Here is a 24,305-nt window from a genome sequence, read left to right as displayed (position 1 = left end):
GTGAGCACTGCTCTTCTCTTGTTCTGGAGGTGTGAGTAGGCTGTGTGGCTGGTTGCTTCACCCTGAGGAAACTGTGGCCAAACACTAGTACCAGCGCACTGCCACCACCCTTGGCAGTGGTGCCTGAGGGCTCCCAGAGATTCAGATCCTGTAACTCCTCTCTGCTTCTGAACCATCTCTTCCTCCCTCTGCCCATCAGTTCCTTTTCTAAGCTTGCCTTTATGTTCATGGCTCCTAGCTTGTCAGACATATACTTGTTTCACTTATTTTTTCGTGTCTTTGTTGTAAGAGGGCTCGCCAGAAGCGTCTGTCTATCCTGCCATCTTGGCTCCACCTCATTTTATATTTTGAAAAATCAACATTTTCCCTCAGTCTTGTGCAACTTCGTGAAAAATGGAGACAATGTAGAGGCTTAAGGAGAGAAATGCATTCTCACAACTGTGGTCTGCACTCACATTTTCCTCCCACAGAGGCCAAGCCATTTGCCTGTGAGTTCTCCTTGATCTGCCTACATTAGAGCTGAACAAAAACACATGAACTCACCATGACACCTGCATTCAGGGAGAGTGCTCTTGAGGCCAGTTTCACACAAGTTGCCTTTACATGCGTGAACTTTAAATCTGTCATTAAGGTAATCTGAGGTACTAGTTGATGCTACAGATTCATAGGTTTGTGGCATGTTTTTAAAAAACCAGTGGATGGAGGAACTGCTATTTAGTTTTACTTTAATTGCTATAGCTGTATTACCCATTCGCAAAGACTCAGCTCAAATGCTCCCACCTTAGTGGTTTTCTCAGTTGAAATTCACTTTTCCTCTTCTCTCTTCCCATGTTTATCAATCTATCAAGCTGTATGTAGCATTCTGCCTTACTTCACAGTTATTTGGTGACAAGACTCTTCTTTCACCCCTGTAGATTGTTGTTACTTTCATAATAGTGGTTCCACCTTATTTTAAGTATTTTAAGCCCCCCACCCAAAACTGCCCAGCCTGTGTCTTGAAGAGGTAGATAATCAATTATTGTGAGATAAATTGAACTTTTTTTTGCATGTTTACAGATTTGATTTATAGATTTTGAAAGGTTAGTACTGTAATAATTGTCAGGTCGAAAGCATCATGAAATCAATTATTCCAGAATTACCCAAACTTGCCTGATTAAAAAAAAAAATCACGTGGGATGCTTGTTAAAAATATATATTCCTCTACCTTGCTCTAGACCTACAGAATCTTCAGGTGAATTCTTATCTTCAGGTGAATTTGAGAAACATGGATGTTGTCAAATGTTTGCATTGTGTAAATGAGGAAATGATATACAGAAAGGTTCAGTGACTTGGTCAGCTTCATGCAGTAGGTGGCAGAGGCAATAATTAAAAGGCTTTGGTGTGCCTTTTGAGCTACATACGGTGGTTTATTGCGAATTATTTCTAGAAAAATAACAATCTTACCTTTTTCTATCATTTTTTCCTCTTTTACAGGATACATATACAATTATACATTCCCATAAGGCCATGTAGACATCTGTTAGGTTTACTGATATTTATGGTCTCATATGTGAATTCAACAGTTATGTATCAACGGATTTCTAAATTCATCCTCTCATATTTTCCCAGACTCATTCAACTCACTTATTCAGTCATTCTTTTACTCTACATGTGTCTACTGAGCCCAGTGTCAATGCTAGACAAAGAGTAGTCTAGACTATAAAGGTTCGATGATGAGCAGGATCTTTCCTCTTACCTCAGTGAGGGTGAGGGAAAAAGACATGCCATTATTAAGGTAAAATGTAAGATTTTTTATCAAGACAGTTTGTCCAAAATCTGCAAAGATATAAAGGAAAATTTTTTGGTGGAGGCAACATTTTAACAGCTTCTTAAATGATAAGTAAGGCTTTCCAGTCTGAAAGGGCATTCCAGGTGGTAGGAACATTGTGTGTAATGAAGCAGGGAACAACACAGAAGAGGAGCATGGGGTAGTTCTGAAGGGCTAGGGTTCAGATTTTCTGGAGCCAAGTGGGAGGAAGTGAGAGATAGCCTTGGAAGTACCAAAAGTTGGCATACTGGTGGATAGGAAGGAGAACAATGGTATGATGATGCTGGAAAGGAAATACAGTGGAAAGAGAGGAGGGCTAATGGCTTTAATAGTGATTTTATGAAGCCAGCCTTTAGCCAGCTCCTGTGACATTGCAGATGTTTAGTGCAATTTCCTGAATATTGCTTGTTTTCTGACTTATAATGTCAGGCACATTGATTCATGCAATCAATCCATGTGCTCAGGTCTCTGATGAAAATCTACAGTGTCCTTCTCTGTGAACATGTCACATTTGCAAGCTCTGGTTTGTCCCAGAGTTACAGAAACAATGGTTCATATAGCTTTCAGACAAAACATACTCAGTTGGTGCCTGGTTCTCAGAACTGTTGTACTTTATGTATGTGGGACAGTCATGATGACTTTGCCCTTTCCACCCTACAGACTGGTTAAATATACAGGAATCATAAGAAAAATCCATGATCTTGGTCATTTTCCTAACTTAATCCAATTTATGAAGAGGACTCACTTGGTTTCATTAACCCACCTCAGTTGCCCAGTGTTCTCAGATGTTCTGACACCATTGAAATGTGATCCCAGCAATGGAACAGCTAAACATTATTGTTCTGAGATTTAATCTTATGTTTGATGTGGTCAGGGTGGCATTACATATTTAAAAGGGGCAAAAATCTTAAGCTAAATTTATGGGTGTCTAACGCTGGAGTGACGAGCATCAGAGCTAGAGCAATGGGGAAATTGTGGTGCCTTCTCGGCTCCTATCAGGTGGATGGACATATAAGTAGCCACCCACTCCACCTGACCTCATACCACACCCTCTGCACTTTTTCCATGTTTTTTCCTCATTTTCTGTCAATACTTTTTTTAATCTACTTAATTTTATGCCCTGTTTCTTTCATCATTTTCACCCTTATTGTATCATCTTTTCTTCTCATCTCAAAATTAACTCTCCCACACAACTTTACTTCTGCTCTGTGATTCTAGCCTCTCTTCTGTATAGGCCTGGTATAGTAAGGTCAGAGTCAAACAAGCGTATGTTTCTTCTGAAGTGGCTTTTAATCAAGCAATCACTATCCACTTGGAAGAAAGGATGATTCAACCTCTCAGAAACATGTAATATGATATACGGATACAAGAAATCGGAGTATTTCTGCAGATGGGCATATTTCTACTCAATCCACCTCAAGGAGGACCAAGGATTTGGGTTTGCCTCTTGCCTTCATTCAATGTAAATATTTAAATAATCAATTATTCTGAAAAAAAGACATTTTGGGATATTTATTCAAGAAATAAAAACTGTTTGCTCAGCATTTAAAGGTTCTTAATTATAGCAATTAGATTTACTTCTTTGCCTACTGGCATTCATTCATATACATTTGGCACAGCTCACCAAGGGCATGGCCTTAATGACCACAAGGAAAATGATAAATATATCATAGCCCTTGATCACTCACCTGGTGGCACAGTGGTTAAGAGCTATGGCTGCTAACCAAAAGGTTGGCAGTTGGAATCCACCAGCTGCTCCTTGGAAACCCTATGGGACAGTTCTATACTGTCATATAGTGTCATTATGAGTCAGAATCCACTCAAAGGCAGTGAGTTTATTGTTTGTTTGGATCACTCACCAATTGCAAATTGTTATATAATTTAATTCTCTCATTAAGTCTCTGAGATAATTAATTTCATCTCCTATTTACTGAAAAGAGCACTGAAAGAGATCATTTCCAAAGGTAGAGAAGCCATAAAGAAGTGACCCTGGGCAGTCCGACTCTACATCCTGCACTCAATCTAGACAACAGTGTTTTCCAAAGTTACCTACTCATTGGAATGTAAAAACATGGCTTTCTGAACTCCAGCCAAAACCTACTGGAATGGGGCTTAGGCTTGTAACAGTTGATTCTTAAGATTAGGTAACATTATAAGTTCTTCAGGGAACCATAATACTTCAAAGCCATGTAATACACATATGGTCTCACAGAATACATTTTTTTACCTCTTCACTCACAACAATCCTTGTGTTGAATCTATCATCTGTACCTGTGCTTTCTTCCAGGTCCCTTTCTTTGAGGATGTCAGAATAGCAAGCTAGGTAGAAAAAAGGAAATCTCTGTTCTACCATCCTTCTTGGAATGAACAGCAAACACGGCCTGGCACTTTTTAGTCCACCCGCCAATAAACATGCTGTTTATTATTATGTCCTGGCACCTTAATGAGACTTCTTCATTAATAGGTCCTGTTGCCATTTTATCCTTTGTTATGTGGGTTACTTACATCTGGGTTACATACATCTATGTGGGCTGTTACTCGATAGTTATTATATTAACGATTGAGTTAATGATACTAAGGCCCAAGGTTAAATCTCTCTTTAAGCCAATTTATTTTATTGTGTGTAAAAAAAAAAAAAAAAAAATTTTTTTTTTTTTTTTTATAAAGGTTTAACAGATTATACTCTTATTTCATTGCCTCTATGCAGTGCCAGGAAGGGTTCAAGAAAATGTACATTCTCATACACTGTTGGTGGAAGGCTGAATTATTACAACCTTTTAGGAAAGCAACCTGGAAACATCTCTTAATTTAAAATACCAGAGGTCGAGCAGATTCCAACTCATGGCAACCTCATGTGTTACAGAGTAGAACTGTGCTCCATAGGGTTTTCAATGGCTGTGATTTTTTGAAAGTAGATCATCAGGGCTTTCTTTTGAGGGGTCTCTGAATGAATTCAAATCACCAAGTTTTTGGTTAGTAGCTGAGTGCTTAGCCATTTGCACCACCCAGGAACTCCCTGATTTAAAATACACTTACCCTTAAAACTATTATACAGAAATGAAAGTGCCACAATATAAGGATATATATTCATTAATGTTTATTGCAATCACCATTATTTGTGGAAGCAAAAAACCTGAAATAAACTGGATATTGTGAGTCACATTCATATTTTGATTCATTAAGATCTGTTAAAGGGGTTGTGTTGCACCCAAAACTACTGAATAGGAAGGATGTCTGTGATGTATTATTAGGTGAGAACAAGTTGCAGAATGGCATATAGCGTGATAAAATTAAACAAATCATATCGCAATATATAAAATCATCCAAAAATATACTACCATATGTGTGCATCTAATTGGGGTGTGGTTTGTTTAATTGTATGATCATGGAGAAAGACTAAGAAGAAGGATTAGCATCACGGTGTGAACATGGTGTGCCTGAAGGGAATGTGAATAAAGGGAGTGCAGTAGGGCTATTTGGAATGTTTCTAGTCTTTTGTTTTCACAAATAGTGCTGTAATAAATAATCCTTGAATTTTTTCCAGTGTAACTGCAGTACAGATTCCTAGAAGCGAAATTGTTGGGCAATGGTACTACAAATGTAATTTTGTCAAATTTCCCTCCATAGTGATTTACCATTTTGCATTTTCATATCTGTGAACAGTCTGCTCATATCTTTTGCCAATTTTTCCATAGGTTTGTTGGTCATCTTTTTTATTTTGATAAAAATATATAATATCAAGTTTGCCATTTTAACCATTTTAAAGTGTAAAATGTAGAAAAGAGTTTAAAAGTGTGAAAGTTTAGCAAGCTGCTCCTAGATCCTGCCTCTGTTTTAACCCATGTTATGCGGGTTACTTTTTTTGGGTTACATAATTATACATCCATATGAACAGTTACCTCAATAGTTATTATATTAATAATTGGGTGACGATGCTAAGGCCCAAGGTAAAATCTACTTCCAGAGCTTTTAATTACCCCAGAAAGAACCCTGTACCCGTTAAGTAGCCACTCCCCATTCTCCACTCCTGGCTATCCCTGGCAATGAAGAATCTGCTTCTGTCTCTATGGATTTAGGCAAATCCTGGATATTTCACACGATATGTGGCCTTCTGTATCTTGTTTCTTTCACTTGGTAAAATATTTTCACGGTTCTTCTATGTAATAGCATGCATCAGTAGCTCATTCCTTTATATGCCTGAATAATATTATATTGTATAAATATAACACATTTTTTTTATACACTAATCTGTTGATAGTATTTGGGTGGTTTCCTTCCACCTTTTGGTTATTGTGACTAGAGCTGCTGTAAACATTACTACACAAGCTTTTGTCTGAACACTTGCTTACAGCTCTTTTGGGGATATCCCTAGTAGTGGAATTGCTGGGTCATATGGTAAATTGATGTTTAACTTTTTGAGAAAGTGCCAAACTGTTCTCAACAGAGACTGAACTATTTTATATTCCCACCAACAATATATGAAGGTTCCAATTTCTCTACACCCTTGCGAACACTTACTTTATATTTTAAATTATAGCCACCCTTCTGGATATGAACTGGTATGATTGTTTGGTTTTTTATTCTTACTTTAAAAAGAGATTTTTAAATATTTGAAACATTAATTCCTTGTCTGTGAGATTAGGTGCTTTTTTTCCTCAGGTTTTTTTTTTTTTTTTTTTTTTTGGTGTCATTTGACTTTGCTTAGGTTATTATTATTTTTTGCTAATAAAATTTTCTTATTTTGACGTAGTTACATTTACTAACTTTTTATCTTATTGGTTTTAGTCATAATAGGTGGAGTAGATTCTATTACGTTGACTTCAATTATTAACTCCTTTCCTGTGAGACAATTAGCCACCTTGCCCAGAGACTTACTGTGGCTTCTATAGGGTACGAATGTTTCCTTGACCCATTGATCTGGAGTTTAGCTATCTGAGGGCTGTAATTTTTTAGTTAATGGTATTTGAGAAGACATGATGAGTGTCATATTCCCACAGAATAGTAAGACCCATTTCAGGTTTCCCCGAGCATCCTTGATTTTCCTATTCTCCTTAAGAATGCCAGCTTTTTTGCCTAGGTCCCAGAATGAGAAAATTCTTGGGCATAGTCACAGCAGACCCACAGCTGTCAAGCTGTAATCAAGAAATTAAAATTCTTGGGTTAAACAACTGAGTTTTTGGAGTTCTTTGTTACTGAAGCAATTTGAGTAAAACAGTTATAAAAATTCCCCCACTACTTCCTTAAAAGGCATTTTCCCATGTTTTCATCTAGTAGTTACATGGTTTTATTTTTTACTTTTAAAACTCTAATCCATTTAGAATTCATCACAGTGTGTTGTGTGTTTGGAACAAACTAATATGGGCTTTTCACATGGCAGTCAATTATCCCAAAACCATTTATTAAGAGATTTATCTTTATCACTTCCCCTCTGATTTGAGATGCTACCTTTATGTATATCTCTGCATCTACTTCTGAATATTCGCCTCTCCTCCATTGCTGTTATTCTATTCATGTACTAATATTTCACACTTATAAAGACTTTATAATATGTTTTAATATTTGATGCGTCAAGCCACCCCCTTTATACTGACTTTTTCCCCTGGGTTTTACTGGCTTAACCTTGACTGTTCATTTGTGTTTTTTCATGTTGTCATTGTGTGCCATCAAGTCGATTCCAACTCATAGTGGCCCTATAGGACAGAGTAGAACTGCCCCAAAGGGTTTTCTTGGCTGTAATGTTTATATATTTTTTTAATGTTTATGAAGAGAGTGCCACATCTTTCTCTTGCAGAACGACTGGTGGGTTTGAACCACTGACCTTTCAGTGAGCAGCTGAGTGCTTAACCACTGCACCACCAAGGCTTCTATTTATTTTCTTAAAGAATTCTGGGAAGATGGTGATTACGAGCAGGTCTGAGATCCTGACACTCTCCACACAAATCCCAAGAGCAACAGCTAGAAGCCTGTAAATGAAACTCTGAAATGTTGGGCAAAGATCACATCAAAGAGGTGCAAACTGAACCAGAACAAGGACAGATATCCACTGGTAGGAAACTTCATTTTCTTATCAGTTCTTCTGTTTTTCTATTTTCTGACTTATTAATATATAAGTTTTATTCATTTCTTTCTTCTGATTTCTTTTTGTTTACCTCACTGCTATTTTAAAGTCTTTCTATTAGATGATTACTTCATTTAAATTTGTTTTCACATTCCAGTTAATACAAGTACCTAAAGCTATCTTTTTTCCTTGGGCATTGCCTTAGTTCTGTCCCATAGTTTATAATATATTGTGCTTTTACTATGCTAATTTCCTGAAAATCTGGCACTTGTTATCAACTTTATTGAAGTGTAATTTATGTACAATGAAAGGTACCCATTTAAAAAGTATAGACAGATGAACTTTGAAAAATCTATAGATATAGGCTAGAAGTCAGCAAACTTTTTTTTTTATTAAGGTTCAAATAGTAAATATTTTAGACTTTGTGGGCCATATGGTCTCTGTCACAATTACTAATCCTGCCACTGCAGTGTAAAAGCAGCCTTAGAAAAATACATTAAAAAATGAACATATCCATTTACAATAAAACTTTATTTACAAAAACAGGTGGTGGGCCATAATTTGACATCCCTGATATAGGTCATTTACATCATTTCAGAAAGTTTCCTCTTGTTTCTTTGTGGTCAATGCCTCTCACATCAAAAGCAACCTTTGATCTGCTTTCTGTCACCAGAGGCTAGTTTTGTCTGTTGCAAAACTTCGTATAAATGGAACCGCACAGTGTATACACTTTTATGTCTGGCTTCTTTCACTAAGTGCAATATTTTTTGAGATTCATTCATGTTATTTTGGGATTGTTGTTGTTACCTTCCATGGAGTCAACTCCAACTCATGGTGACCTTTACTACAACAGAACAAAATATTGCCTGGTCCTGTGTCATCCTCACAATCTCCAGCACGTTCAAGTCCATGGTGTGGCACTGTCAAAGCACCTCACTGAGGATCTTCCACACCAGTGTTGACTCTCTACATTGACAAAAATGATTTATCCATCCTCATGATGTGTCCAAAGCAAGTAAGTTGGACAATGTTATGTTAGGATCCATAAGGTTTTCATTGACTAATTTTCAGAAGTAGACCTCCAGGCCTTCCTTTCTTTAGTCTGGAAGGTTAGCTGAAACCTGTCTACCATGGATAATTCTACTCATATTTGAAATACCTGTGGTATAGCTTCCAACATCACAGCAACATGTAAGCCACCACAGTGTAATAAATTGACAGACAGATGGATTGTAGGTAGTAGTAGTTTATTATTATTATTTATCTGTTTGTGGACACTAGGGTTGCTCTTATTTTCAACATTATTAATAAAGCTTCTGTAAGTATTTGTGTGGACGTGAGTTTTCATTTCTCTTGTAAAATATCTAGAAATACAACTAAAAAGTCATAAGTGTATTTAACTTTCTTAAGAAAAATGCTAAGGTGTTTTTTTAAAATGTTTGCAACATTTTATAATAAAAATAACAATAAGTGAGAGTTTCAGTTTTTCTACATCTTCATCAATAGTAAGTAGTCCATCTTTTTAATTCTAGCCATTCTAATAGTGCAAACAGTTAAGACGCTCAGCTGCCAAGTGAAAGATTGGAAGTTTCAGTCCACCCAGGGCACCACAATGAGACACCACTTCATTCCCACAAGGATACCCAAAAACCCACCCATTGCCATTGAGTTGATTCTGACTCATAGCGACCCCGTAGGACAGAGTAGAACTGCCCCATAGATTAAAAAAAAAAAAGGTAAAATAACAAATGTTGGCAAGGGTGTGGGGGAAATTGGAATCATTGGAATCCTTATCCTTTGTTGATGGAAATGCAGAATGGTACAACTGTTGTGGAAAACATTGTAACGCCTCCCCCAAAAAACTAAAAATAGAACTGCTGTATGAACCAGCAATCCCACTTCTAGGTATACACTCAAAGGACTTGAGGGCAGCAACGGGAACAGGCATATGTACACCAATGTTCATTTATACTATTCCATAGCTTTGTCTTCTTTATGAATCCTGATGATACACATGTCAAATTATTCTTTGCTGTCTTCTACACCTTTCTGTTTTTCAAATTCTGATTTTATGCTCTTTCATAGTTTTCTCGCATTTTAAAGTTATTTTATACATTGGGTTATAGTTTCTTCTGCTCTGTAGCCATATTTTTCTGGTGTGCCTTTATTTTTCTATTGGCATATTGCTTTGTTATTGTCTAATATTCCATCGTAGTATATTTGTGTAAGTTTTGAATGAAGTTATTACTATTACTCATATTTAAATGAGATGAGTAAGCTTACAATTTAAGAAGTTAAGAAGACAAGAAATGGAATAAATTTAGAAAATATAAGAATTTTTGTAGATAAGAAAAAACCCACTGCCGTTGAGTCGATTCCAACTCATAGCGACCCTATAGGACAGAGTAGAACTGCACCATTGAGTTTCCAAGGAACGCCGATAGATAAGAGAGATATTAAATTAAAAATGCAGTGGAGATGATAATAATGTTAAACTTTCTAACAAATATTGTGAAAACTGGCAAACTTTGGGAAATTGATCAAAGAAAAAGAGGAACACACACACATACACACAAAAAATATTAGGGATAAAAAGGGCAGAAGTATACATAAAACAAAGATGAAAAACAATAAGGTGTTAACTTCATATAATAAATTTTATGAGATGTATGAATTATTATGTATGTATAAAACTTACCAAAATCAACTAAAAAATAGAAAACACAAATAATCAACAGCTATTTAATACATTGAATTAATAGGTTATAGTGTTCCCATAAAGAAAATACTAGGCCAATTATACCAAATGGTATACCATATAGTTGTCTCGATAAGTAAAGTTTGATCATTTACTCATATTTTATGCTAAAATTATTTCCAGAGGGATCAAACTTTAAACATAAAAACCTATTCTGTAAATGTACTGAAAGCAATCACTGAACAGTTTAAAATATTTGAAAGTGGAAGGTCTTTCTATGTTAACATAAAATCCAGAAGCTAAACCACAACCTCCACCAGAATGAGCCCATAACAACTAGATGATGCCCTGTTACCACCGTCTACTGTTCTTGCAAGATCACAACAGAGGGTCCCAGAAGAATGGGAGAAAAATGTAGAACAAAATTCAAATTCACACACACAAAAACAAACAAACAGACAAAACATAGGCTTGCAGGTCTGACAGACTGGAGAAGCCCCAAGAGCACGGCCCCCAGACACCCTTTTAACTCAGTACTGAAGTCACTCCTGAGATTCACACTTTAACCAAAGATTAGACAGGCCTATGGGGCCAACGGAAACCCTGGTGGCTTAGTGGTTAAGTGCAACAGCTGCTAACCAAGAGGTTGCAGTTTGAATCTGCCAGGCGCTCCTTGGAAACTCTATGGGACAGTTCTACTCTGTCCTATAGGGTTGCTATGAGTCGGAATCGACTCGACAGCACTGGGTTTGGTTTGGTTTTTTGTATGGGGCCGACAATGTCACACGTTGAGGGACATGCTTCATAGTTGAATCATGTATCTGGGACAAATGTGTACACCAGCCCAAAAGCAAAGACAAGAAGGCAGGAAGGGACAGGAAAATGGGACGAATGGAAACAGGGAACCTGGGGTAGAGAAGGGGAGAGTGTTGACACATTGCGAGTTTGGCAACCAGTGTCACAAAACATTTCCTCTGTAAACTTTCACCTAAATCACAATAAAAAAGGTATATCTTTTGCTGTGTAGACTCCCACCAGAAAAAAAAATATCAAGCTTAAAAAAAAAAACTTTTGATACTAACAATGGAATTTTACATAGCTGTAAAGATGAATGAGTTAGCAAACTTGTATTGATATACGATCATTTCTATTCATTCATTCATCTAATATTTATTGAGCACACCCTGTGTGACAGGCATTTTTCTAGGCTCTGGGGATAAACTGGTAAACAAAATAGAAACATGCCTGCCCTGAAGATGCTTAGCATTGTAGAAATGAACACAGGTACGCCCACAATAAAAATATGTAGTACTTTGTATAAGTGCTATGGAGAAAAATGAAACAGGAAAAGCCAACTTGAGTGCCCCAGAGGGACAGACTGTTGTCTTTATTAGGATGTTTAGAGACAGCTTCATTGCCATAGTGGTACTTGAAGAGAGATCTTAAGGAGGTGAAGGAGGCAGTTGTATCTTGGGTAACAGTATCCCAGGTAGGTGGAGCCAGAAACACACAGACCTTGGGTGAGTGTGATTGAGAGTCTTCACATTTTGGTTGCATTAAAAAAAAAAAGTTGGAAGCCTTACTCAACAAGTGGAAGGACAAAAATCTGCAGCTTTTGAAGCCCTGAGTGAATCCTAATTATCGAAAACAAAGCATGCAAAGAGGAAGACAATGAAAAATTTTGCTACCAAATCAAGGGAAGAGTGAAAGTCAATAAAGGAGGACATTTCAGACGGTACATCAGATTTAAATTCGAAATTCTACAATTATGATCTGGATTATCTCAACATGGGAAAAATTTTACGTTTTTAATTAGATTCATGCATATCTGTAATAAAACAGAATAAAATTGAGAAGGCCAAATTTGATTTTGCAGCATTTTAATGTGGCAAAACATTAAAAAGAAAGTTGGTAAGTTTGTCTTGTGAAAAGCTTTGTTGCATAACAGCATTTTGAAGGGAGGCAAAAAGACTACCTTTAAAAATATACTGACCAATTTCTGTCAAATTATGTAAAGTTTTACATAAAATGTGACAAAATTTTGGCAAATTATAGAAATATATATTTTTATTATAAAAAATAGGATAGACAATACTTTTCACTTTGCAGAATTTGTTTTGATCTTACCAGGTAACTTGGCACTTACAGAGTTTTTCCCTATTTAAAAAAAAAATCATGACCTTTAGAGAAGAGTAACTCGAAGGTGTCAATAATTTTAAGCTCATTAATCATGACATGCAATATTGATGAAGTTTTCAGGAAATTGTATGAAAAGTTAAAGCTAATAAGACCAAACTGAGATAACACATCTTCAGAAAAATATCAGTATTATGGCATTAGAGACATGTATGACTAAGAAACTGATTAAAGAATCTAAATCTGAGAATAATAATTTTTTTATATTTTAAGCTTTAGGTAATCAATATGGTAGTTTTATTTTATTTTGCTTTAATACATGCATACATATTATTATTATTTTTAGACAGGCTTTTTGGAAAATAATCTTTAAGAGAACTATAAGTAATTCAATATCATGAAACAAGTTGTTGGTCAATAAATAAATATTTTTTTAAATTATTACTTTAATTATTTTTAGTGTATTGTTTCACTCTACAATGTGTCCAAGTTCTAATCATAATGTATATTATCATTCTCTATATATGGGTCTGGATTTGAGCGGTCTGGAAGACGTAAGTAAACTGAGCAAGCAAGTGTCTCAGACTCCTGTGGTACCTAGTCCCCCTGTTTCACTGCAACTCTTTCAACATACACCCATGGGAAATTCTCAGTGACCGGTTAACTGAGAAGGAAAAATTACAGCCTGACTTTCAGATGGGGCTCCATGGAAAACTGGCATCAACCACAAGTGGATGTCTGTTTCACTACGCCCTCAGTCTTCAGAAGACCTGAGACACAGTGAAAAAAGGAAAATAAATATTCACAATGAAAGTAGAGACGTCCCAAAGTATGGGTCTACCCCGTATAGTCTGACCAGCGATTTGGAAAGAGCATACTAAGAAGATTGGTCATGAGGACACCTGAGGGAATAGGTAGTTGGATGGATTTCTCGAAATGGGCTTGGTGTAGATATTCATGTCCCTTGCAAATACCCATCGGAGGGCATCTGCTATGGAGGAGGCCTAAATAATTATGTTGTCAGGATGACTCATCCTGTTGACATTTGTCAGCTTTTATCCCCAGATACCCTAGTGTTTACTCATAGGCCCATGTTCAAAGTAGTCATGAAGACAGGAATGGAGGCTATGTATAGGCTCAGAAGCATGTACTTCCAAAGACCAAAGCTGATCTGGCTGCAGTCACTGCTGAGTACCCAACTTGCCAACAGTGAAAGTTAATACGAAGCCTCTTACATGGCATTGTTTCTTGGGGAAACCTGCTAGCCACCTGCTGGAATGTTGATTACATTGAATCTGTTTTATCAAGAAGTGGCCAGGAATTTGTTTTCACTTTTTGGGTACAGCTGTGTTTTCTCTGTCCATAGCACTTCTGACAATACCCCATCATGGACTTACAGAATGATTTATATAGCACCAATATATTTCACACAATTATCACCTTCAAGCAGGGAACAGATTTTACAGCAAAGGAAATCTTTGGCTCTGAACTGAATGAACTAATTTTTATGGAATTCACTGGTGTTAACATGTACATGCCTAGCTTGATGAAATCTGGAGTAGCCTACTAAAGGAACAGTTATTATATCAGCATAGACAAAAGCCAGAGAGATTACGGGTTGGCCAATTTATGGGGCTGTCCTTCCCCATAGCTAAAATACCTGTGTCTTGGAGTCAAGGGGTGGAGCTGGGAGTGGCTCCTGTCATATTTCATTTAATGAGCCACTGTTTTCTGTTCTTGTGAAGGTCTTAGTGCCCAAGGGAGGAAAGCTTCATCCAGAGAACTCAGTTGTTCTAATGAATAGGAAGCTGACAATACTTCCTCAAGCCAATAGACAGAGAGAAGTTCACTGTATTGACAGTGGGTTAAGTAAGACCATGTTTGGTACCCAGGGTTTTTCTGGGGGGGTATTTCTTAGTATTTATTCCTTCATCCAATCTTCCTGGTGAGCGGAAAAGTGTAGGAACACAATAAAGACCATTAAAGATTCAGATCCTGCAATGATGAATATTTATGTCATCCTGGTAATTAAAGCACCCCATCCAGCTGAGATCTAGCAGAAGGTAAGAAGACTGGAATGTGTTGTAGAGAAAAGGCAACTATGGCTACCAACATATCTTATGACAAGCTACAGATTTGTAGACTCATGTCCTTCATCATATTTAGAAAGTTTTCTGCCAGTATTTCTTCAAATGTCCTTTCTTCCTTTTCTCTCTCTCCTCCTCTGGGATTCCTACAATGCATATCTTAGTTCCCTTGATGTTATCACACAGTTACATTAGACTTTGCTCAGCTTCTTGATCCTCTTATCTGTATGCTCTTCAAGCTCAATAATTTTGGTTGACTTATCCTCTAATTTACTGATTCTTTCTTCTGCCAACTCAAATCTGCTGTTGAGTCCTTCCAGTGAATTCTTAATTTTATTCATTTTTTAAGCTCCAATATTTCAATTTGATTCTTTTGTTAGTGTCTATTTCTTTATTTATATTCATGTATTGTTTTTCTAATTTTCTTTAGTTCTTTGTGTTTTCTTTTAGTTCTTTGAGCATGTTTAATACTGTTGTTTTAAAGTGTTCTAATCTGTCCATTATCCATTGTACTACAGAGTCAATTTCTGTCTATTTGTCTTTTTGATGAGCTATCATTTCCAGCCTCTTTTTATGTCCTGTGATTTTTCATTTTTGTCATTTGTTCTTCAAGGTGGAACACTGGAATGTTACATTGTGTTAGATTTCTCAATCCCCCAGTGTACATGATGCTTTTGAAAGTGCTAATTTCTTCAAGGAATTCATAGGCAGGAACAGCCTTCAATCTCTGCTCCCTGCTATCTTCCCTGTTCTGTGAGAGCTCCAATTCAGGCTAGATTAAAGTTTCAATCATTCAGGCAGCTCCCAGACCAATCAGTATAAATGTACTGAACAGTATGCCAACAAAACATGTTCTATTCACTTCAGAGCCAAAGAATGGTGACTTCCCTGTGAACACTAGCCATATTTTGGCTTCAGCTCTGCTGTGGTTGTCTGGCTGTCATGCTAAAAGAAGGAGGGTGAGGATAGTAAATATTTAGTTTTCCCTACTGTTTAAAAGTTGACTTTTTCTTGCTTCAATTTGAAGGTTGTTATTGCAGTCCTCTGCCTACTTTTTCAAAGTTTTTACAGAGTTGAATACAGATTTCTGACTGTTTTTCTTGGTACTCTTGTGGGAGTGTCTGGAGCAAAGGCCTGTTCCTGCCACTATCTTCCCAGAAGTCTCTTCCTTCCTTTTTAATGTAGAGATTTAAAGCTATAAATTTAACTCTAAGCTCTACCTTTATGGCATCCCATAGATTTTGGTATATTGTTCTTTCATATTCATTCATCTCCAACTATTTTCTGATTCCTTGTATGATTTCTTTCTTGACCCATTGATTGTTTAATAGTTTGTTGTTTAATTTAATGTGGTGGTTATATTTTCTGTATTTGGGGCAGTTAAAATTGGGAAAAGACAATGTTATCCGGCAATGTTATAAGTCATCCTTTCTACTTTGTTTTATTCAGGGTCCCAGCAGGAATGAAAACTTCCACTCAGAGGTTATTTGAAGTGTTATAAAGGGATGACATGCAGAAGTACGGAGAGGAGCCAAGAAAACCACAAAGGAGGGTAAAGCATCCAGGGGCTAGCATTAGTTGGAACACTACCTCCTCTGAGCCTGAAGGTCAGGGAATGGAGTGATATTTACAAAACAAGGAGAGCACAGTGGCCATTGGACAGGGGCTGCACACAGAGCCTTGGTGGAAGAACACAACCACTTTTCAGACCTAGCCTGGTGAGGGCAGGGGCATACATACTTTAACTTTTTTTTCCCTCTTGCTTGCTGCCTTGCCTCTCATGAGCTCAATCCAATAGGAAATCAGAAGACAAGGGAGTCAGGGTAATGCAGTCTGGAGGGAGTTGATACCAGGGCAGGAGAGGGCGGGCAGTGGGCCTGCAGGGTCAAAAAAAAAAAAAAAAAAAAAGACTAAGGAGCATAGACTCTGGTGACAGCAACCCTTACATCTCATGAAATGTCTAGGTACTCTCCTGTCCCTGGGGCTCTGCAGTCATATTGTAGCTGTGTAACTAGATGTGCCCAAAGAAATGTGAGGCTGAAGTTTTGTGCCCTTTCTGAATCCAAAGAGTTATGACTGCTATTCTTTCAGCCCCTCAGAGCTGTCCTTGACACTTCATTATCTATTTTCTCACAACCAATATCGCCACAAGTCATGTCATCTACCTTGAGATATGTACAGAATTGGCCACTTTTTACCATCTGATGTACTTCTACCTCATTTCAAAATTCCACCATCTTTCATCTTGAATATTGCAATTGTTTTCTAATTGGCTTCCCCATTTCCCCCTTGTTTCTCTCAAGTTAGAGCTCGATTGTGTAATTCTTCCATTGGCTTCCAGTTTAAACAAGAATAAAATATGAAGTCTTTGTCAGAGCACCCAGGGCTCTAAATAACCCGCTACTCTCTGACTGCCACACTAGCCTCATCACTGTCCCTTGAATATGCATGCCCATTTCTAAGCTAGAGTCTTTTCTATTACTGTTCTTCCACTGGACCAATCTTCCCCCAATATGAACATGACCCTCCCACTTAATAAGGTCTCTACTCTAATGTTCCCGTATCAGAGAGGACTTCCCTTGACACACTATATAAAACAGCATCCCATTTCTCTCTAGCTTTCCTTCTTCCATTTCCTTTCTTCATTGCACTTGTCACCATGTGACATATTGAATATTTATTTGCTTTTTATTATCTTTGTTTCCCAATTAGAATGTAAGCTCCCTGAGAGTGGTGATTTAATTGTCACCAGAAAATCACCTGTTTCCACCATGATTCTTCTTACTCAAACGTAGACCTCAAAAAGGCATACTCAACAATTATTGGAAGAAGCAAGACCTTGATCAACCACTTATGTTTTGTAGGAATCTGACCTCCCAAGATCTTTCCTATGTAGATTTATATCCCTTTGGCTTTTGATATGCAGATGGAATTATGATTTCAATGTTCTGATTTGTCAAGCAAGTCTTGCCTAATTTGTCTCTAGGGTCAGAGAAAGAAATTTAGAAATTAGAAGAGATTGTCTTCAGTTACCTTCTGGTCACCCCTGCCACCCTTCAATGTTCCTTTCCCATTTGTAGCATCTTGGAGTCTTTGGACTCCTTAAGTTATGGTTACTTTGAGTTACCTTTCAGAAAAGCTTATTTTCCTATATCCTAACCTGGTGGCATAGTAGTTAAGAGCAACAGCTGCTAACCAAAAGGTCAGCAGTTTGAATCCACCAGGCACTCCTTGGAAACCCTCTACTCTGTCATATAGGGTCGCTATGAGTGGGAATCGACTCGATGGCAACAGGTTTGATTTTTTTGGTTTTATCCCCAAAAGCTCTAGTTTCCATCTGAAAGCATAAGTAATTTAATTACAAAATTTCCTGCTCATAATATATTTATTAATCACATATTTTTACATTTTATCTATTTACAGAAGAAATTTGAGCTTTCTGACAACAAAGACTATGTACACAGTGGTTAGGTGCTGTTGAGTCAATTTGGATTCACAGCAACATCAATGACAGAATAGAACTCCCTCAGAGGGTTTTTTTGGCTGGAAGCAGATTGCCAGGTCCTTGTCCTGCAGAGTTGCTGGGTGGGTTCAAAATGCCAACCTTTTGGCTAGCAGCTGAATACTTTCCTGTTGCACCACCAGGGCTTCTTTATGTACACAGTACAATTGTTGAAGTAGAGAAATATAATTAAAATTAAAAGAATGAAACAAAGCCAAAGAACCGCAATTCTTTTAGAATAGAATCGTGTTTCTTCAGAATGACTATGTACTTACTTGTAAAAATTTAATGTTCCCCCCCTCAAAGCACTTTTAATAACTCATTTTATGAAAAGATACTCCTCCACAAGTACATAAAGTAGAAGATGAGTGTCTTCCTTTATAGCTATCTTAATAACACTTTGCTGAGATCTTCACAATGTTGAAATGTTCATTGCCATGACTTTCTTATAAAAATAGAGCTTTTTATTAAAACGGTCAAACTTAAGTAACATGCTTATGAACAAATTGCTTAAATTGAAACCCTTCAGCTAGAAGTCTCTTTCCTCCTTATTCTTTCCTTTTTTTTCTAGCGTCATCTTCTAAACAAAATCTTATCTGTAATTCCTCCTTAGCCAGAATATTGTGATGCCACCTAGAGGATGGTGACAGCCCCATGGTATCCATTAATACCTCTCCCCACGCTCCACATTATTTGGCTAAGAGGTAATTTTCATTCTTCAGTAAAGTAGTATGCAGGCGAAGCTTCAAGAGAAGTTTCCAGGGTCCCTCCTTAAACCAGATTTCCCCAAACGTAAGTCCTTATTCTAGGAACTCTGGACTAGCTATTTTTAATACTGCTTGAGGAAACCCTGGTTGTGTAGTGGTTAAGCTATAGCTGGTAAATTAAAGGCCAGCAGTTTGAATCCACCAGGCCCTCCTTGGCAACTCTATGGGGCAGTTCTGCTGTGTCCTGAAGGGTTGCTATGAATCAGAACTGATTCAACCACATTGGGGTTTTTTTTTTTTTTTTGGTTCATCATGCTTGAAACTCGACATTAAGATCGCCATGTTTTCCAAAACTTAAACATTTGTGTCTGTATAATAAAATGTCCAATTGACAGCTTTTGAGACAGTATGGGGGAAGATATTAGTGGCCCTTTTGAGTGTTTCCTATTCACTGAAAAACTGGCTTCTATTTCTGTTATTCATTCAATCATCAAAAAGCACACTTAATTAGTCCTTACTGTTCTCTGTATATATATAGAACATAATTTTTGGATGTATATCAACATTTTGTTGGAAACCCTGGTGGAGTAGTGGTTGAGTGCTATGGCTGGTAGCCAAAAGGTTGGCAGCTCAGATCCATCACGGGCTCCTTGGAAACTCTATAGGGCAGTTCTACTCTGTCCTATAGAGTCACTATGAGTCAGAATTAACTCAGCCACAATGAATTTTATGGTTTATCAACATTTTGGAAACATCTATAATGTATCCTGCTTAAAATTTTATTCTATGTTGTAAATATTTTGTCATTCATATTTTTGTTATAATCATTCAGTATTTATTTACTTTTTTACTGTTCTATTTACTCATTTCTATGTGCTTAAAACTTTTAAATTATGGAATATTGATTCCAACTCATAGTGACCAAGGTGCTTGTTAGGGTTTTCATGGTTGTGACTCTTCAGAAGCAGATTGCTAAGTGCTTAACCATTTGTGCCACCAAGGAACTCTATTCCAAAGAAATAAAACTTTATTCTCTGGTATTTCTGAAAGTAATATCATTAGTTTTTGCTAACTACGTTAATCCATCCTATGTTATAAAGAGATAAGAAACTTTAAGAGCAGTAAATTATTTTTTAAGACTGGTCTAGAGAAGTAAGTCAATAAATAGATGAGTGGCTCCCATCCTTTGGTACAGGTGGGAATCATTGGAATGTCTGTCAGATTCCTGAGCCCCTAGCCCATGACTTCTGATTCTGTAGTTCCAGGATGGGCACAGAACTGATATGTTTAGCAAAAATTGTAAGTGATTCTAATGCACTTGATCAGAGAGCCACTGTTCGGAAACACTGACACAGACTGGAGACTGCACTTTTATAAGATTAAGAGGAATTAACATCCTCTTATGTAGAATAAAACAACACTGCACACTTACTTGATTGTCAACAATCTATTGTCATTCCTTTTCATTTAACCAGTGGATGCTCCTGATGTACATCGTGTGTTCTAGGTATTGTTCTGAATGCTGGGGGTGCAGACACTGTCTGTTCTTCTCTCATAGAGCCAATGTGAAGCTCGTTAAATATTAAAGTATCCATGACCATTAAGTAAGAATGGTAGAAAGGATTGATGGGTATAGTCCCTGTCCTTCAACAATGTATCATTTAAACAATTAGACTAAAATTCCAGAGTGTAGAGAAGAAATGGGTTTAAATATTTTTTCTACAGATGAAGAAAAAAAATGCAACTCAGTAAGATTAGTTGATTTTTCTAGGCTCTCACAGATGTTGTTTATGAATTGACAACTTGTTCCTCTGCTGGTGCATCTCCGTATTGTCTGTAGCAGGTGGTATTTCTACCCTTTCCTGGAGGACCGACACCTCTCTAACAACTTTTTCAGTGCACTTAGAACTTCCTTGTTTCTGAGACTGTAAACAAGGGGGTTCAAGAGAGGGGTAAGAACTGTACCAAACAGAAAGAGACCTTGATTCAGCTTTGGAGTCTTGGCAGCACTGGGTCTCATGTAAATGCACATACCTGGACCAAAATAGAGACCCACCACACAGAGATGAGAGAGGCAGGTGGCCAGAGCCTTGTTCCTGCCTTCAGGGGATTTAACTCTGAGGATAGCAAGGAAGATGAGAGCATAAGACGACAAGATAAGTGATAAGGGCAGCAGCAGAACAAGGATACTTGTCTCCACCACTGCCTTCTCATAGGCTGAAATGTCCTCACAGACAATCCTAAGGACAGCCATGACTTCACAGAAAAAGTGGGGGATCTCTCTAGGGCTGCAAATGTGGAAATGCAAGGTGAACAAAGTGTGACCCAGGGAAGTAAGTGCCCCTCCAGCCCAAGGCATGACAACCATCTGCAAACAAACCCTAGAATTGATGATGACCAGGTACCGCAGGGGTTTACAGATGGCCACATAGCGGTCAAAACACATGAGAGTTATGAGGATGCATTCAGCAATGGCCACAGTCAGGGAGAAGAAAATCTGGGTCCCACAGGCCAGGAATGAGATGCTCCGGCATCCGGAAAAGAAGTTGGCCACCATTTTGGGGACAATGCTAGAGGTCAAAGTCAAATCCATTAAGGACAGCTGACTGAGCAGGACATACATGGGAGTATGGAGCCGGGAATCCAACCAGATCAGGAGGATCAGAAGAGTGTTGCTGGTGAAGGCAACCATGAAGATCAGGAGGATGATGGAGACCATGGCTATGATGTGTCTAAACTCTGGGAAGAACCCTAGAAGGGTGAAATCTGTGAATTCTGTCTCATTCCCTCTCTCCATGTCTCTCTGTGATAACAACAGAAAAGGAAGAGATTTATAAAAATTGTCAGGGATGTGAAGCAGTTTATTATTAAATTTCATTATAAGAACAACATTGTAACAACAGTGACAATATTAAAAATGATCCTTTGAATGAATTCTTAATTTTTTTCCTGTATTAATTGACAATCCTTATTCATGTGTTAATGTACTTTATAAACCAGGGAGATCATAGTATAATACATTCAATTTACTTTTCTTGATGAGAGATGTTTCCATATTTCCACAAACTTATATAATTATAACTTTTTTATGACTGTAAAATATTCCATTGGGTTGATAATCCACAATCTCCAATTGCCTATCTTCCAGTTTTTCAGTTTTAGAAGATGATGTAATTTCCATTTTTGTACAGTTAGCTATTTTCATCTTTTCAGTATAAGTGTTGAGGAAAAAATTACATTTACTTCCAGGTCAACTATTATAGACTTATTTGATTTTAGGAAAGCATTTCTAATTTAATTTATGGGAGAATTTTTCAAATTTTAAAATGCTCCTTTATTCAAACCTTCTGGCTCTGGAGATCATAATTTAAGGATAAAATCATCATTAGGGCTGTGCTTCATATTATACACATTTATGGTTAGTTAAGTTTTTAACCTAATTGCACCAATTTTCTATCCAGGGGAAAAAAACACTCATTTTATTTAGAATAGTATCAGTAAGGGAGAACATTTTTTTTCTACATGACTTTGTAGGGTTTTGTGTTTAAAAATTCATACTATTCTTTTTTTCCCCCCATTTATTTAGCACTTCCTGTGTCCCAGGTATGGTGTAGTGGTTAAGAGCTTGGCTGGTAACCAAAAGTTTGGCTGTTTGAATTCAGCAGCCGCTCCTTGGAAACACTATGGGGCAGTTCTGCTCTGTTCTTTAGGGCTGCTGTGAGTGGAAATCGGCTCGGTGGCAACAGCTTTGGTGTTTTTGGTTTTATGTTCTAGGGGTACTGTTCTTAGACACTTGTTACAGCAGTTATGTTTATGACAGGCACATGGAATAACTTTAGGGCTCATTTTTTCCCCAGGCTTACTGACTTTTTCCTTCTTAGACTTTCTTAGCTGTACATACTGCTCTTCCCTGGTACGTGTGCAACCTTTTAAACATCTGTACACATTTTCGCCTCTTTATAACAAAGAGAAATATACTTACTTTCTCCCATGAGGCTGATATAAACCTTGTTACAAAAATCTAAGAAAAAAGGACAGTTGCAAGCAAATCGTACTTATGGTAAGTTTCCAAAACCCTAAAAATAAAAGAAGAGCAAATTAACTCTAGCAATGTATTAAAAATATAATTATTTGAATTTAATGCAAGACAAAATTAACATTAGAACATTTATAAAGTTAGTTCCTCACCTTAAAACCGATTAAAGAGAAAAATTATATGCTCTTTCCATTAGACTCAAAAATGATAAATTTACTTTTACCTTCATTAGATTAAGAAAATGATAAAATTTACCACTACCTTATGATTTAAAAAATGCTCCTAACAAAAGCATAGGATTTTCAAGGCTGTGACCTTTCAGAGGCACAAAAGGCACCTCTGGGTGGGTTTGAATTGCCAGTCTTGGCTAATAGTCAAGCACTTAACTGTCTGCACCACCAGGGCATCAATATACTAGTAGTGGAATGGAAAACTCCAATAGCCTAGTCTATTATCTTCTCGACAGTCTGTAACTTTCACTTCTTCATGATCTCATTGAAAATATAATTTCTAAACTGGTAGGATACTCTCTTTTGAAATACATGTGTAAGTGTACGTGTGTGTGTATCAACATTAACAAGAAGATCCAAGACTCCTTTGGTCTTTATGAAAATATCTAAAAGAACCTGTCCTTCCCCTTTAGACCTAAAAGAACCTGTCCTTCCTCTTTGCACCCCACCTCCCACACATAACCCCTCAGAAACAGTGAAAAGTAAGCTAACATGTTGGTCAATAATCACTTTTCTAATTCTTGTGTGGTTTTAACTCACTGTTTCTATCCCAGAAACTTTATTTAAATTTGTTCATCAAAAATAATGATCAGTTTTGACCCTGGGAATTGTGATAACATAAAAAAATCTAAGTCTGTTCTCCCTTTGCACAACTGCTCAGGACCATGAACTTTTGGTGAGTACTTAGACCCACGTTGGTTGACACTGCCAGAAAGAGACATCTATGTATACACAACCAGCTTTTATTTGAGTATACTAAGTTGATTGCCTTCAAACCAAGTGGTTACACACCAACTACACTCTACCGCGTGTCACTGGGTGTTTTATTGATTGAATGAGTTATGATTGTAGATGTAGTGATAAATTTAAGATTAAAAAAACAACTATTCTAATAACAAAATTGGCCAACATGTATCTAATTCTTCCCTGACTTAAAGTGAGTCTTGGAGCAGATCAGTGGGTTGTCTGTGCCTGATCTAGAAGCATTAAAATGGTTAGAAACCAAGACTTCAGAATGACCAAAACTTTGAAAATTGTCTGGTT

At 37.2% G+C, this 24,305-nt stretch overlaps 1 protein-coding gene across 1 annotated transcript; it reads right to left on the bottom strand.

The window, feature by feature from the left end:
• Window positions 1-20,847: 20,847 nt before the first annotated feature.
• LOC126067557 (olfactory receptor 56-like) lies at window positions 20,848-21,873 on the bottom strand. The gene has a single exon (XM_049869596.1). The coding sequence runs from the start codon at window positions 21,871-21,873 to the stop codon at window positions 20,848-20,850; it is 1,026 nt and encodes a 341-aa protein (XP_049725553.1).
• Window positions 21,874-24,305: the final 2,432 nt, after the last annotated feature.

Source organism: Elephas maximus, chromosome 2 (genome assembly GCF_024166365.1).
Source record: "Elephas maximus indicus isolate mEleMax1 chromosome 2, mEleMax1 primary haplotype, whole genome shotgun sequence".
Lineage (NCBI taxonomy): Eukaryota > Metazoa > Chordata > Mammalia > Proboscidea > Elephantidae > Elephas > Elephas maximus.
Note: the sequence above shows the minus strand (reverse complement) of the source record. Positions and strands in the feature narration are given on the sequence as shown.

Bases quoted from the DNA above. Each gene is read 5' to 3' on its own strand.
- LOC126067557 (XM_049869596.1), bottom strand. From the start codon at position 21,873: ATGAAATTTAATAATAAACTGCTTCACATCCCTGACAATTTTTATAAA.